At 34.1% G+C, this 16,700-nt stretch overlaps 1 protein-coding gene across 12 annotated transcripts in view; it reads right to left on the bottom strand.

Moving 5' to 3' along the window:
- Positions 1-16,700, bottom strand: part of RPGR (retinitis pigmentosa GTPase regulator) — a 298,707-nt gene that overhangs the window by 24,623 nt on the left and 257,384 nt on the right. For 4 of the 12 annotated variants that reach the window (XM_070750562.1, XM_070750571.1, XM_070750564.1 and 1 more), the window contains 3 exons: positions 3,200-3,385; positions 2,707-2,916; positions 1,872-1,911 (listed from right to left, as the gene is read on the bottom strand). In XM_070750562.1, coding sequence (XP_070606663.1) covers positions 1,872-1,911; positions 2,707-2,916; positions 3,200-3,385 — 436 coding nt within the window. Of the gene's footprint in view, positions 1-1,871; positions 1,912-2,706; positions 2,917-3,199; positions 3,386-5,005; positions 5,060-16,700 lie in introns of all 12 variants that reach the window. The other 8 variants (XM_070750561.1, XM_070750570.1, XM_070750568.1 and 5 more) reach the window with 4 other exon arrangements.

Here is a 16,700-nt window from a genome sequence, read left to right as displayed (position 1 = left end):
TGCTACACTTGTATTTTATTAAACAATATAATACTACACCATTTGGTTCAGAATACTTTTTTCCTAGTTTTCCTCCTCTAAAATCTAGATGTGTCTTATACACCGAAAAATATGGTAGGTAAAATTAATGGAAGATACATAGGATAAATAAGGGGTTTATGATATGTTTGTATGATTTTATGACTTTGCATCATGAATTTAAAATATACTTGGAAATGTAGAAGAGTGATGAAAGTTAATAATAGTAAATGCTAAGTCCTGAAAATTAATTGAGCTTGGAAATATTGAATGAAATGATAGAAAAGGAAATATGGAAATATATTAATTAATTAATTAATTAATTAATTTTATTTATTGGATTTGTATGCCGCCCCTCTCCGTAGACTCGGGGCGGCTAACAACAGTAATAAAAACAGCAATACTAAAACAACTAAAAATCCCTTATTATAAAACCAAACATACATACAAACATACCATGCATAAAATTATAAATGCCTAGGGGGAAAGAATATCTCAGTTCCTCCATGCCTGGCAGCAGAGGTGGGTTTTAAGAAGCTTACAAAAGGCAAGGAGGGTGGGTGCAATTCTAATCTCTGGGGGGAGTTGGTTCCAGAGGGCCGGGGCTGCCACAGAGAAGGCTCTGCCCCTGGGTCCCGCCAAACAACATTGTTTAGTTTATCGGACCCAGAGAAGGCCCACTCTGTGGGACCTAACTGGTTGCTGGGATTCGTGCAGCAGAAGGTGGTCCCTGTGATAATCTGGTCCGGTGCCATGAAGAGCTTTATAGGTCATAACCAACACTTTGAATTGTGACCGGAAACTGATCGGCAACCAATGCAGACTGCGGAGTGTTTCAAAGGTAGCCCCATGTAGAGAGCATTACAGTAGTTGAGCCTCGAGGTGATGAGGGCATGAGTGACTGTGAGCAGTGACTCCCGGTCCAAATAGGGCCGCAACTGGTGCACCAGGCGAACCTGGGCAAACGCCCCCCTCGCCACAGCTGAAAGATGTTTCTCTAATGTGAGCTGTGGATCAAGGAGGACGCCCAAGTTGTGGACCCTCTCTGAGGGGGTCAATGATTTCCCCTCCCCCTAGGGTGATGGACAGACAGATAGAATTGTCCTTGGGAGGCAAAACCTACAGCCACTCTGTCTTATCAGGGTTGAGTTTGAGTCTGATTGATGCATTGGTGTTCAGATAGATTTTCATAATATTATTAGATTACTATAATGTTATGATAAATATTTAAGAAATGAAGATTTTAAAGCATAGATTTATTAATAGTTGTGTTTTTGGTTTTCCTGGTTGTTTTAGTTTTAATAGTAATAGATTTTGGTTTTGTTTTATTATTAATTTCTTTTAATGAAAAAGAAGGGATTTTTCCCCTATTTATTTATTTATTTATTTATTTATTTATTTATTTATCTATTTATTTATTTATTTATTTATTTATTTATTTATTTATTTATACTTCTATGCTGCCCAGTCCCAAAGGGACTGCCACTCAGACACTATACTTTTCTGCCCGCACCGAAAATTTTTTAGAGGGAACACTGAGCCTGATTTTGCTTGTCACCAGTTCCCAGGGTTGAGTCCATGGGGCTGGAACAAGGGACTGCTTTCAAGCAGCAGTCCCTTGTTCCCTGTGAATGGCCTACCCCATGTCTCCCGTCATATCTGCCTCTCCTCCTGCCTCCAAGTCGCCAGACCAACTGTCCCCTCCATACATTTCATACATCCCAGACATCCTCTCCATCCAATCATATTCATACATTCGTCTTAAAATTGATCCCCTTAATATAGTTAAAAACAAAAATTATATTAGCCAATAAATAGTATCCCATCCCATTAAAGACAGAAAAGTGTCTTACCTTGTTTAACTGGGTTATTATGTGGAATAGGTTTATCTTTCTAAAAGAAAAAAAACAAGCAAAACACCTCCAAGAATTTGTAAACTTATTTTTTTTCATTATACATAGGTACATCCATCACACTATCCCCAGCTCAGTTTAAAGCTGCATTGCACTTGCTAATTTTGCCAATTATCATCTTTTGTATCTTTCATGCAGGACTCTGTTAAGGCACAGGGATAATTAACAAACTACCATATTTTTCGGAGTATAAGATGCAAAGGAAGGAAGCCAAACATGTATTTTAAGCATTTTTCTAGTTTTACACTACACCCTTACCACTTTTAATATTATCACAACAATTATGTGTTTCTTTTCATAGATGTTAATGCTAAATTTATTTATAACTATATGCCGTAAAATCTAGATTAAACATTGGCTAAAGGGTAGCTAGATCTCAGAGTATCTGCACAATCCACAATCACACAGTCAAACATGGGGATAGCTAATCCTAGTAATTTATATAATGTTGGAAATTCAAGCCTACCTATAAATGGGGGAAGAGAAAAAGTAGTTCATAGAAGCCATAAGAAGTAGATAAGAAATTCTTAAGAATTAGATTTATGATGAAGTTTAGATAAGTTTAAATATAGGCAACTAAGTAAATAATTACAGTGAAAAGATTCAGAAATAAGTATTAGCAATTTTATTTAAAAACAAATTACATTTGTATCATCAATCTTCTCATGTAGTAAAAGGATAAAAATATCTTACACTGCAGTCTCTACTATTCTGCCAAAAAGTAGCTGTTATAATTCCAAAGAAATTCAATATTGAAAATGTACAAAATATTTACCTCTGTGGTTTCCGTATTTGTAAGATTATTTTCTTCTTTTTCACATAATAGACTGTTTTGTTCCTCCTCATCAAGAACTTGATCTTTATAATATTCTGCTGCATCTGATTCTTTGTCTTCTTTTTCATAATCTTTGTTTTCATCATGGTCTTTTTCATTGTCGTCATCACTGCTAGTACAAGTTGCTTTCTCATCAGACATTTTTTTATCCTTTGATATGAAGACAGACATTTTATTACTAAGTTTATGAATCAAAGCTTCTTATCTCAACATCAAACTTTCACATTCGTCAGACACTGCAAAATAGAATTTTGCCATTTAAAGAATTTTTAGAAAGAGAATAAGAGCTTCATTTCTCTCCTCCCCAAACTTTTTTTTAAAAAAGGTGGGGAAGATTGGCAATTCAACAGTGTAACTAACATTAAGTAGGTAATGAGACAGACAGCATTTCATTTTCTAAAAATGTAATTCTAAAAGTGAACACAGCATTTACCTCTTTGGTTCCTATAGTCATATGACTATTTTCTCCATTCTCAAAATATTTATTACTCTTTCCCTCTTTAAGAATCTGAGCAGCATTACATTGTTTTTGTTGATGTTTCTCTGTTTGTTCTTGTTCTATTTGTTCTTCAGTATTATGACTATCACTTCTATCTTCCTCCTCATATGACTGTTGAAACTGTAATGTTTTAAATACAGGTATTGGATGTACATCAAAATGAACAAAACTTTCTACCAATATAGTTGCACTGCAGTATTGTAGGAAAACTTATGTAATTTACATTTTGTGATTTAAATATATTTAAAGACAAGAATTGTTTTGTTTATAAAGAAATTCTGTGAACTTCTGAACAGTTGAACTGAAAGCTGGCAAAGCCAATGATTTCAAAAGAAAGAAAGTTAATTTTGGCCCAGAATGCTAATTACTTCTAAATAATTATGCTACTTCATTAAAATGTTGAAAATGTAGTAAATTTTAAATTATGCAAATCATAAATTAAATTCATTTGGCAGCTGGTATGATATAGTAGTTAAGATGCTGGATTAGGAACGAGGAGACATAGGTTCTAGTCCTCTTTTAGGCATGGAAACCATCTGGGTGATCTTGGGCTACTCAACATTTCTCGGTGTTAATCAGTGTCACGTCCTGCAATAAATCAATTGATAAACAAAAGCACTTTTCTTCTCATGAAGTTTCACTATGAGAGCGAGGTGATTAATGGCGGAAAAATAAGCAAGGACTGCAAGGATGGGGGGAGGAGTAGGAGAGGAAGGAAGAGGGTAAGGGAAGGAGAAAGGGGAGATGGTGACAGGGAGATGGATAATTCAATTGAACTAGTTTCTGGCAAACTTAGTGGGAATTATAATACTGTATGATATATGACTTCAGCCTGAACAAACTTATTGAAATAATTTTAAAGATCTCTATGAAGAGAAATTATAAAATGTCCTGTATTTATAACAGTTCTGTAGAAATTAAGTCCAAAGCAGGAGCAATAGAAAACAACATGGATTTAATTAGAACTATCATTTCCTATATATAGGAAATCCTGATTGGCATCATAAGCACTTTCTTCATATTGCATAGAAATATTCTGAAAAGTTTCAAAACCAAAATTTCAATTTATTTATGTTGATTTAAAATTAGTGTTTTATTGAGCTTAAATGCTCTATTAATTATTTAAAATATATATTTACACTGATAAACTAAAATAGTGGTGTTTGATATATACATTTTCCCAATGTTCTATAAACTTGCCAATAAGATTGATTCTACTTCTGAATACACCTGTTTTCCCAAATCATTTACAACTGCATTGTGCCATTTTACTAAAGACAATGACATTGATTAACATGAAGAAATATTTTAATTGATAAGTAACTTTTGCAAATAGGTGCAGCTTAGTTGTAATGTCTAAATAAAGAAAATTCAATCAAAAGTACTAAGCCAATAGACATTGTATCTTCACACACACCAGGCCAGGTGAGCATCAAATCTTTGTCCTCAATAATTGTAAAAAGGCTTTTTAAAAGTTTTTTTATAATCTTCTCAAATTTTAATTTCATTTCCATATTCCATAATTCTGGAAAATTAAAAATATGCTCATTCTATACATGAGTACCAAAAATAATCAACTATTTCAATTTCCCCCTTGTTTGTTACAGAACAATTTAAACCCAGTTATACAGAATCACATTTTTTTTCAAGAGGAGAGGATAGAATATTTGATCAAAGGCAAGAGAAGAATGTGGGAAAATATACACACTTCACATTCTTAGTTTAGAGGAAGTTAGTTACCTTCTGACATACTAGCAACTGGAGAGAAGTCTCAATTTTTCTCACAGCAAACATCTAAAGATGATCCATTAATGATGCAGTTAATGATCTTCCCTAGAGCATTTCTTTAATTTAAGCATAAACTTAAAATCTCTCCTGCCCATTGAAATGTTTTAAATATTTCAGAATAGTTTTCTATTCCTGGCAACAGATGGTTTGTTACTCAAGTAGATTTTCATTTTGCCAAATGACAAAAGAATAGAATGGATAGAATATATTTTTTAATTGGCCAAGTGTGATTGGGCACATAAGGAATTTGTCTTGGTGCATATGCTCTCAATGTATATAAAAAAGATACATTTGTCAAGAATCATGTGGTACAACACTTAATGATTGTCATGGGGTCAAATAAGCAATGAAGAAACAATCAATATTAATAAAAATCTTAGGATACAAGCAACAAGTTACAGTCATACAGTCCTAAGTGGGAGGAAAAGGATGATAGGAATGATGAGAAAAACTAGTAGAATAGAAGTGCAGATTTAGTAAAAAGTCTGACAGTGTTGAGGGAATTATTTGTTTAAGTAGAGTGATGGCGTTCAGGAAGAAACTGTTCTTGTGTCTAGTTGTCTTGGTGTGCAGTGCTCTGTAGCGACGTTTTGAGGGTAGGAGTTGAAACAGTTTATGTCCAGGATGTGAGGGGTCAGTAAATATTTTCCCTGCCCTCTTTTTGACTCGTGCAGTATACAGATCCTCAATGGAAGGCAGGTTGGCAGCAATTGTTTTTTCTGCAGTTCTGATTATCCTCTGAAGTCTGTGTCGGTCCTGTTGAGTTGCAGCACCAAACCAGATAGCTATAGAGGTGCAGATGACAGATTCAATAATTCCTCTGTAGAACTCTATCAGCAGCTCCTTGGGCAGTTTGAGTTTCCTGAGCTGGCGCAGAAAGAACATTCTTTGTTGTGCTTTTTTGATGATGTTTTTGATATTATGTGACCATTTTAGGTCTTGAGATATGATAGAACCTAGAAATTTGAAGGTCTCTACTGTATTGTGAGAGGTGGAGGGGTTTCTCCTAAAATCTACTGTCATGTCCCTAGCAACAGCAGGGGGCAATATTCAGCAGGAAAAGAGTACGATCCTGATTGGTTAGCAGGGCAGTATAAATAACCTGCCATTTTGTAAGTTGTTCTCTTTCTATGGTAATTGTTCTCCCAATAAAGTTGGTTATTGCATCAGCTGTCTGCCTCTCTTGAATACACTACATCTACCGCCATTTCTACAACAAGATTATATATTGATTATAACAAACAGAAGGATAATTTAAATGCCATGATCTATTTTATGGATAGATATGAATACTAATATAATAATATCTTAAATTTAATAAAATTCCACTTTTGTTTATTGTACTAACAAACAAAATAAAATTTGGGGCCTACCGATTGCTCATACTATGACTTATGCATCAGCTGAAAGTCAAAAGTTATTTAAAGATGTAATTATTTCTTTTATGCAGAAGAGACTCTGGTTTGAATGCACATTAGCACTTTCTTTGCTATTTTATTATTAGCAATTCTTATAAAATATTGAGAAAATGGAGAAATAAATCATTATGGCCAACATTTTCTATTTCATATAGCAAATAAGGCTGTCTTAATATAAAAAGTTAACTATAATGCCACCATCAAAGCTGACAATAGAAAAACTGAAAGAAATAGCAAAAAATCGGAAGGTATGGAAAGACCTGGTGCATACAATCACCAAGAGTCAGACTCGACTGAATGGAGTCCACTATAATGCAACTATAATGCAAAAAGCATGTTACAATTGATACAAAAGCTCTATATCACAAAGGTAGAAAAACTATAAACATAAAATGGTTACTTCTTGGAAACACTTCTAATTATTACATTAAGACATGGTAAACCAAACACTAATAAGAGATAAAACCTCTTTTCTTCCCAGTAATTCCAGTTTATAATCAAATATTCATAAGACTGAAATATAGATATACTACTTTGTTTGGACCTCTTCCGATCACTTAAAAATACCCAGCAATTTATAAGTTACTAGAGTAATGTACAAAGGGACTTATCTTAACAGCAGTTTGGCCACATAAATTCATAACAATTGCCAATGTTGTATTTTATAAAATAACATTTGTATTGGTAAATTGATGCATTTATTAAAATATAACTTCAATTTGAAATTGAGTATATGTAAAATGAAGGTGCCAATTTCAATAGTGGTCCAAAGTATACTGCCCATAGTTCCCTCTAAGCTGAGCAGTGAGCAATCGCTCACTTAAAAATCATCATCAACTCAGAGTTTTCCAAACCTGCCCAGAAGCCGAGAGGGAAAGAGTGAGAGGGAAGGAGAGAGAGAGGAAGAGAGGAAGAGAGAGAAACAGATAGAAAAAAGAGAGGAAGGAAAAGAGAAAGAAAAAGAATGGGAGTAAGGAAGAGAGAAAGAAAATCAAAATCTAGTTTGAAACTAGCTCAACTATTTAAGTGGCATTTTGATATTGATAGAGTTGCCCTATTATGAGCTCACTGTTATAGACACACAGTACAGTATTTTATTTTAAAATTCTCTGAGGCAAAACAGGGTGGGTTTTTTATTTGTTTGTTTGTTTGTTTGTTTATTTATTTATTATTTCTGTGCCGCCCAGTCCCGAAGGGACTGCCGCTCAGACATTATAATTTTCCGGGGCCCCCCCCAAAAAAAATTAGAGGGAACACTGATACTGCCTGTGCATTTTATGTCTTTTCTGATTGCATAGTAGGATGCAAGGGAAGGAAAACAATTCAGATGTATTTTCTTACATCTGATCGTTTTATTTCTAGTTATCAATTTATCTAGTGGAAGATATCCGTAAAAAGTAGGGTTTCAATCTCTTTCCACTTGAGTAGTATAAATAACTACAAAGCTACCATATCATTTCTAATGTGTTGAACAATGAAAAGAACCCAGCAATGAAGTATGTCCAACCATTTTTACCACAGTTATAAGTCAAGTCACCATGGTCATAATCAAGTCATAAGTGTCAATCCAGCTTAACCAATGGCAAATCGTGATCACATGACTAGGGGGTGCTGTAAATGATTTTAAATAGGAGTTGGGTGTCAAAAATTATGGAAATTATCGCATCCAACCACTGCCCAAAACAAGATTCCATTACTGCATCAGGACCAACAGATGACTCTCCAGACTCTGTTTAAATACTTTCACTGAAAGAGAAGATCCATCCCCACCTCATTCCTTTGCCAGTGTTTGCTGTTGCAGAGTTTTTCTTTCTTTTCCTGTTTTATTTGTTGTATTTAGATAATATTCAATTTTTATCAAACAGCATATATTCTGGGTATAATTATTTTTAGATAGTCATACTTATAAATCTTCATTATATTTAGTCATAACCATCATATTAATATAACAACATTAATAACCTTAATACTTAACATTTAACATCATCTTTAATAACTCTCCTCTATACTATTTCCCCCATTTATATCTCCTCCTTTCTAACTTCTATTTCTGTCATCTAGCCATTGATAGAATGTTTTATTTATTTATTTATTTATTTATTTATTATTAGAGTTGAAAGGGACCATGACGGCCATCGGGTTCAACCCCCCCCCCCCCCCAAAATCAGGAACCTTATTGTACACCAGTCAAGTGGCAGTTCAATCTTCTCTTTAAAATGTACAGAGTGTTGGAGTTTACAACGTCCGCTGGTAGGTTGTTCCATTGGTTGATCGCTCTGACCGTCAGGAAGTTCCTCCTTATCTCCATGTTGAATCTCTCCTTGGTCAGCTTCCAGCCGTTGTTCCTCGTCCAGCCCTCTGGTGCCCTGAAGAATAAAGTGATCCCCTCCTCTCTGTGACATCCCCTTGTATACTTGTAGACTGCTATCATGTCCGCTCTGGCCCTCCTTTTCTCTAGGCTATCCATGCCCAGTTCCCTCAGTCTCTCTTCGTAAGTCTTGGTTTCCAATCCCTTAATCAACTTGGTTGCTCTTTTTTGCACCTTCTCCAGAGTTTCAATGTCTCTTTTGAAGTGTGGTGACCAGAACTGAATACAGTACTCCAGGTGTGGTCGGACCAGGGCGTAGTAGAGTGATATTAAGACTTCCCTGGTCTTGGAGTGTATTCCCCTGTTGATGCAGCTTAGGATTGTGTTGGCTTTTTTAGCTGCTGCTGCACATTGTTGGCTCATGTTTAGTTGATTGTCCACCAAGACTCCGAGGTCTCTTTCGCAGTCGCTACTGCTAAGAGGGGTTTCTCCCAGGTTGTATGTGTGTCCAGGGGGTTTTTTGCCTAGGTTTTTTTTGCTCTTGTCGATGTTAAACATCATTTTGTTGGTGTGGGCCCACTGTGTTAGTCTGTCTAGGTCTTTCTGTAATTTGAGCCTGTCTTCTAGGGTATTGGCTACCCCCGCCAGCTTGGTGTCATCTGCGAATTTGATCAATTGCCCTTCTATTCCCTCATCCAAGTCGTTGATGAAAATGTTGAAGAGCACAGGGCCCAGGACTGAACCCTGTGGTACCCCACTGCCTACATTCTTCCATGTGGATTTGGAACCACTGAGGACAACTCATTGGGTGCGGTTGGTCAGCCAGCTATTGATCCATCTGCATGTGTTGTAGTCTACTCTGCTTTTTTCTAATTTGTTGATTAGGAGATAGTGGTCGACTTTGTCGAAAACTTTGCTGAAGTCTAAGTATATGAGGTCCACCGTGTTGCGCTGGTCTACTGATTTGGTTATAGTGTTGAAAAAGGATATGAGATTGGTTTGACATTATTTGTTTTTGACAAATCCGTGTTGGCTGTTGGATATTATCTTGTTTGTTTCCAGGTAGTGGCAAAGCTGTTTTTTTATTATTTTCTCCAGTATTTTTCCAGGTATTGAAGTCAGGCTAATAGATCTGTAGTTGCTTGGATCCGTCTTTTTCCCTTTTTTGTGGATGGGAACTACGTCCGCTCGTTTCCAGTCTTCTGGTAGGTCTCAAGTGGCCCAAGATTTTTGGTAGATGAGGAGAAGAGGTTCCTCTATGGTGTCTGCCAGTTCTTTTAGGACTCTAGGGTGGAGTCCGTCAGGTCCCAGTGATTTGTACTTGTTAAGCTCCCTCAAGTCCCTAAAGGTAGCTTTGTCTGTGTTGAGTTCGGTTCTGGGGCTGTTATTTGCAGTTAGGTTGTAGGTTGGCTGGTTGGTGGTTCCTTTATGTGTGAAGACTGATGTAAAGTAGGTATTGAGCAGCTGTGCTTTGTTTCTGTTGTCGGTGATTTCGTTACCATCATTGTTTTTTAGTATGGTGACTGTTTCCTTGATTTTTTTCTTGTTGTTTATGTGGTGGAAGAAGCTTTTTTTGTTGTCGTAAATTTTTGTTGCAAGGTGCTGTTCGTGTTGAGCTTTTGCTGTTCTTATGTTTTGCTTGCAGGTTCTGGCTGTTTGCTGATATTCCATCTTGGTTATGAGTCCTTCTTTCCATTTGTTGTATTTGGCTTTTTTTTCTTTTATGTTGTCTGCGAGGTCCTTGTTTAGCCATGCTGGTTTCATTTTAGTTTTTCTGCTTTTCTTTTTCGTGGGGATTGAATTGTTTTGGGCCTCAATGATAGTGTTTTTTGGGCTTCCCAGGAATCCTGTGTGGATTTACTCTTTAGAAGTTCCTTCCAGGGTTTATTCTTCAGGTTCGCTCTTAGCTTGTTAAAGTCCGCTTTTCTGAAGTCTGGGACTTTAGTTGAGTTGGGTGTTGTAGTTAGTAATTGCGCAATGTTGAATTTTAGGATGGTATGGTCACTCTCACCTAGCGTCCCTTCTCCTTCTATTCCCTCAATCATTTCTTCCCTGTTTGTTAAAATTAGGTCTAGTATTGCAGTCCCTCTGGTTGCTGTTTCCACTTTTTGAGTTAGAAAGTTATCGGCAAGGCTGGTGAGAAATCTGTCAGACATTCCACTTGGTGCTGAGTTTGTTTTCCAGTTAAAGTCCCCCATTATTATTGTGCTGTGTGTCCCATATCAAAAAATATTCAGTTTCTTCTTTATCCTTAATGGCAAGTGTTAATCTTTTTTTTTTTCAATTTTTTTATTATTTTTCATAAAACAGACATACAGACATACAAACATTAAACATAAAATGGGGATGTATTTCCCCGCTTCTTTTGAAAGTATACATTCAAATAGAAAAAAGAATACATAATCAATCATTTGTTAAATGTTAAAAAGTCTAGTAAAAAATTTTCAAATCTTAAATATAATATTAGTACGGTATAAGTAAAAATGCTTAATATGTTATTTATGTGTAATATATTCATCTAATCAAACATTTAAACAAATCTCAATTACTAAACATACATAAAACAAAATTTTTAATATATCGCTTATGGGTAAACTACTATATCAAAATCATCAACAAATACATCTAATATTGTTATTACCTAAATAAAAACAGATCTATCTCTTATTTTTTCTTATCTAACCATTTATATATGTTGTTCCATGTTTCATAAAATTTTGTATCTTCTTGATCGTTTAATCGTCTTGTCATCATATCCATTTCAGCGCAATCTAATATTTTAGCTATAACTTCTTCTTTCTTGGGGATTTCCTCCCCCTTCCAGTTTTGCGCATATATTATTCTAGCCGCAGTTAATATGTGTATGATTAAATAAAGAGTTTCCTTCTTATAAGTCTGATTAGTAATTCCTAATAAGTAAAATTCCGGGGTGTTATCTATGTCATGTTTTAATACTTCTTTTAATATCTTCTCAATCATCTTCCAATAAATTTTAGCTTTACCACATGTCCACCATTGATGGTAATAAGTTCCTATATCTTTCTTGCATTTCCAACACAGTGGGGATGTTTTAGGAAACATTTTTGCAATCCTGTTTGGTGGAAGGTGCCATCTATAAAACATTTTAATTTGGTTTTCTTTTAATGAAACTGACTTGGTCATTTTCCAATTATTAATCCAGACTTTTTCCCAAGTATCTATATCTATTTCCTTACCTATATTTCTGCACCATCTTATCATGGTATCTTTTAGAGTCAACTCTATATTTTTATGAGCGATAAGAAATTTATATATTTTCCCTATCATTTTTACTGAATTGTTAATAATTAAATGACTTAGCAGATTCTTACTTTTATTAAAAGTGTAAAGAGTTATATCCTTCTGATATCTGGATCGAATCTGGGCATAATGCCACCAATCTATTATTATCCCTTCTTCTTGTAGTTTATTCCTAGGCTTTAGCTTCATCTGATCATTTAATAATTCTTTATATCTATAAAATATTTTCGTGTTTTTTATAGATTTTGGATGTGTTATTGCTTCTAGGGGGGCTATCCATTCTGGAACATTTAAGAAGTGGTTTTTCCTTATGTCCTTCCAAACCTCTAGTAAATACTTCCTTAATGTGTGTCTTTTAAAATATGAGTGATTTTTTTCCTTGTCATACCATATAAATGCATGCCAACCCAGCATAAGATCATGTCCTTCTAAATTTAATATTCTTTTATTCTCTAAAGTTATCCAATCTTTAATCCATGTTAAGGCGGCGGCCTGGTAATATAATTTCCAGTTTGGAAGACCAAATCCTCCTCTTTCTTTAATGTCTTCCAAACAGTTTATTTTTATCCTTGCTTTTTTCCCTTGCCATATAAATTTTTTAACTAAGTTTGTCAAAGTTTTAAAAAAAGTTCCCCCTGGGTTTATTGGAATTACCTGAAAGAGAAATAAAACCTTGGGCAGAATATTCATCTTAATTGTGGCAATTCTTCCTAAAAATGATATTTTCAGGTTATTCCATGTTTCTAAATCTTTTTTAATTTCTGATAATAATTTTATGTAATTATCATTTTTTAATGTTATTGTTTTCGCTGTTAAATTTATTCCTAAATATTTTACTTTCTTTACGGTTTTTATTCCAGAAATATTTTCTAATTTAGTTTCTTGTATTTTATTCATATTTTTAGTTAAGAAAGAAGTTTTGCTTTTATTTATCTTTAAACCTGCTACCTTACCGTATTGTTCAATAGTTTGCAATAAAGAAGGAACAGTTGTTATCGGTTCTTCAATTATAAACGTTAAGTCATCTGCAAAAGCTTGGAGTTTGTAAGTTTCATCTCCTATAGTTAAACCTTTTATTTCGGAATCCGCTCTTATTTTAATTAATAAAGTTTCAAGTGTCATAATAAATAACAATGGTGATATAGGACATCCTTGACGAACTCCCTTATTTATATCAAGTGCTTGTAATTGATTATTATTTAATATTATCTTAGTCGTTTGTTTTGAATATATAGTATCTATTAAATTAACAAATTTTGAGCCAAATCTCATTTTATTTAGTTGCATTTTTATAAATGTCCAGTTAACGTTGTCGAAGGCCTTTTGAGCATCTAGGAACATTAAGGATGCTGTCTTATCTGGGTGTTGTTCATAGTATTCTAATGTGTTTATTACTGTTCTAAGATTATTTTTAATTTGTCGCCCTGGTAGAAATCCATTTTGGTCTTGATGTATTATTCCATTTATAATTCTTTTAAGTCTATCTGCATAAATGGCAATAAATATTTTATAATCTACATTTAATAAAGATATGGGTCTATAATTTTTGATTTTTACTGGGTCAGTGCCGGATTTGTGTATTAAAGTTGTCAACGATTCTGACCAAGATTTCGGAATTTTACCCTCAAGTCTACATAAGTTAAAAGTTTCTAACATATAATTTCTTACTATTTCATTGTCTATCTTATACCATTCTGCCGGTATAGCATCTGGACCAGTGGCCTTATTGTTTTTCTGTTTTTTAATTATAGTTAGGAGTTCTTCCATTGTTATTGGTCCATCCAACATAGTCTGTTGATCTTCTGTTATTTGTGGTAATTTTGAAGCCTGTAAGTAATTAAAAACCTCATCTTCACTAACAGTGTCTTTGGCATAAAGATCTTTATAAAAATTATAAACAATATCTGCCTTTCCTTCTGTATCATATTTTATTGTACCATCTTTGTCTTCTAATTTTTTTATCAATTTGGATTGACTCTGCTTTCTAAGTTTATATGCTAACCATCTGCCTGGTTTATTTGCATGTTCAAAATAATGTTGTTTTGCTCTTTTAATTTTTTCAGTTATTTGATTTTGTTCTATAATTCTAATTTTATGTTTAATTACATTTATTTCTGTTTTAAAGTCTCTGTTCTTGGTGTGTTGCTGCGATGCAAATTCCAATTGTTTTAATTCATTTATTAATTGTACATACTTTAATTTATTTTCCTTATTGTATTTTGCTGTATAAGATATTGTTAACCCTCTTATATAAGCTTTGAGTGTATCCCATATATTCTGTGGAGTGGTGTCTGGGGTTTTATTAATTTCAAGAAATATTTTTAATTCCTTTTCGATCCAATCCTTATATTTCTTATCATTTAATATATTTCTATTCATCCGCCAAATATTCTGTTTGTTGTTCCTTCTTATATAGACCACTATTGGGTTGTGGTCAGCCCATGTGTTAACATCTATCTCTACTTCCCTTATTTGTTCTGCAAGCATTTTTGGTGTCCATACCATGTCTATTCTTGTCCAGATTTTGTGAGGATTAGAATAAAACGTAAATTGTCTTTTATGGGGGTGTCTTTCCCTCCATATATCATTTAACAATAATTCTGTTTTCATTTTTTGGAAAGTACTAGGTAGTAGATTTCTTTTTGTTTTTTTCCTTTTATTGTGACTCCCTCCCCCTGAATGGTCTAATTGCCTATTCACAATAGCATTAAAATCACCTATTATTAATACATTCTCAATAGCTAAATCTATTATTATTTGATGTAAATTTTTATAAAATGTCATTTGGTCTTCGTTGGGAGCATAAATAGAAACAACCACTATAGGTCTAGGTTCAATATCAACTTGTACAATCAATATTCTACCATCATTATCCTTATATATTTGTTTGGAATTTATAGAGTTCTCTACATACATCACCACACCTCTTTTTTTTTGATCTGCTAATGCAGCATACATTTTTCCAATTTTGGGATTCAACAATAATTTTTGGTTATCTTTTTTGATATGTACTTCTTGTAATATTGCAATTTGAGCATTTTGATTTCTGATTTTAGAGAAGATTTGTTTCCTTTTCCTTGGTTCATTAAGTCCATTAACATTTACCGAAAAGATCTTTAGATCTTTAGTTGTTGTCATTTAGTAGGTTTTTTGGTTTCTCGCTGAGGCTGAACTCTTCTTATAGCACCTTGGTCCTGCTCTATTACTTGAGCAGTGGCCCCCAAAAGTTCTTCTTGTTGGATTGCTAGTATCTCCCCTGATTGGTGTTGTGCTGGTTGTTGTTGAGCCTCTTGTTGTTTATCTGAAAAGTCCATGTGGCTGATGCCACTATTTTCAAAGAAATACCTAGCTTGTTCTACATTTTCCAGCTTGTATCTTGTAGAACGCCATGTCAGAGAAAGACCTTGTGGGATTAACCAACGATAGGTTATATTTTCTTTGATCAAAATTCTGGTAAGAAACTGGTAATCTCTTCTGCTCTCTCTGACACTTCTTGGAACTTGTTTTAATATTTTTATTTCCACTCCTTGGTGTTGGAGTTTGGAATTTCTTGCCCAATGAAGTATGTCATCTCGTAAAGTTTTCCTGGTGAATTTGATATGAATCTCTCTTGGGAGATTGTGGCGACGGATGTAACTATTCGAAGTCCTGTAAACTTCATCGATTTCTTTCACTAGCGCAGCAGGATCCTCCTGGAGTATTCCTCCAATCGTTTCCGCCATAGTCATTTTTAAATCTTCATCTTTTTCCTCTTTCATGTTCTGAAATCGTAGTCCATACGAAGCACGTTGCATCTCCAGCTGAATAATTGATTCATCATGTCTTCTGTGTCTTGCATCAGCTCTCCCTTCAAGATAATCAATTCTTTTTGCATTTTTGTCAGATTTCTCTTCAACGTTTTTCACTCGATCATCACTTTCTTGTAGTGTTTGTTGGATCACCTTTATCTGGTCTTTCACCTCGCCCATATCAGCTTTCAATTGGGCCATCTCCTTTTTAAATTCTGCCAAGTCTGCTTTTATAGCTTCCCTTTGTTGTGTTGCATCCTCTTTTATAGCCTCTCTTTGTTGGGTAGCATTCTCTTGAGATTTAAGAATGAGGTCCTGCATATTGTTTAAAGTTTCTTGTAATGTTGCAAAGTTGGGCTGCGTTGTTTTGTCTTTTTCTTTATCCTTGGAAGACATAGCTGACGCCTGGTGCGTCGGGGAAGGACGCGGGGACACTTGTGGAGAAGAGATTGTTGCTGTGGTTTGTTTTTTTACCGTTTTAACAACCGTTGAAGAAGTTGACATTGTCAAATTTGAATCCACTGTTTAAAATTCAAATTAATTTAAATCAATCTAAATTTGTATGTGGTGAAAGGGAGAAAATTTCTGTAAATTCCAAATCTATTCAATCTGTTTTATTAACAATTAACCTTAAATTATAACTATTCAGTTGTCAAAAGAAAAATAAAAAATTCAAAATTCAAAATCCAATATATGTTGTTATTACTGTTGCTGTTATTAAAAAATTTAAAAATATAATAACACAGAGAACAAAAGTAAAACCTTTAGAAATAAGAAACAAATAAAGATTAAAAATAAGTGGTCTAATAAAAAAACAAAGTAAGTAACAGCAAAAAAGGAATAATAACTATTTT

Source organism: Erythrolamprus reginae, chromosome 4, assembly GCF_031021105.1.
Source record: "Erythrolamprus reginae isolate rEryReg1 chromosome 4, rEryReg1.hap1, whole genome shotgun sequence".
NCBI classification, from domain to species: Eukaryota; Metazoa; Chordata; class Lepidosauria; order Squamata; family Dipsadidae; genus Erythrolamprus; species Erythrolamprus reginae.
The sequence above is the reverse complement of the archived record's forward strand: the minus strand, read 5'-3'. Positions and strand labels throughout refer to the sequence as shown.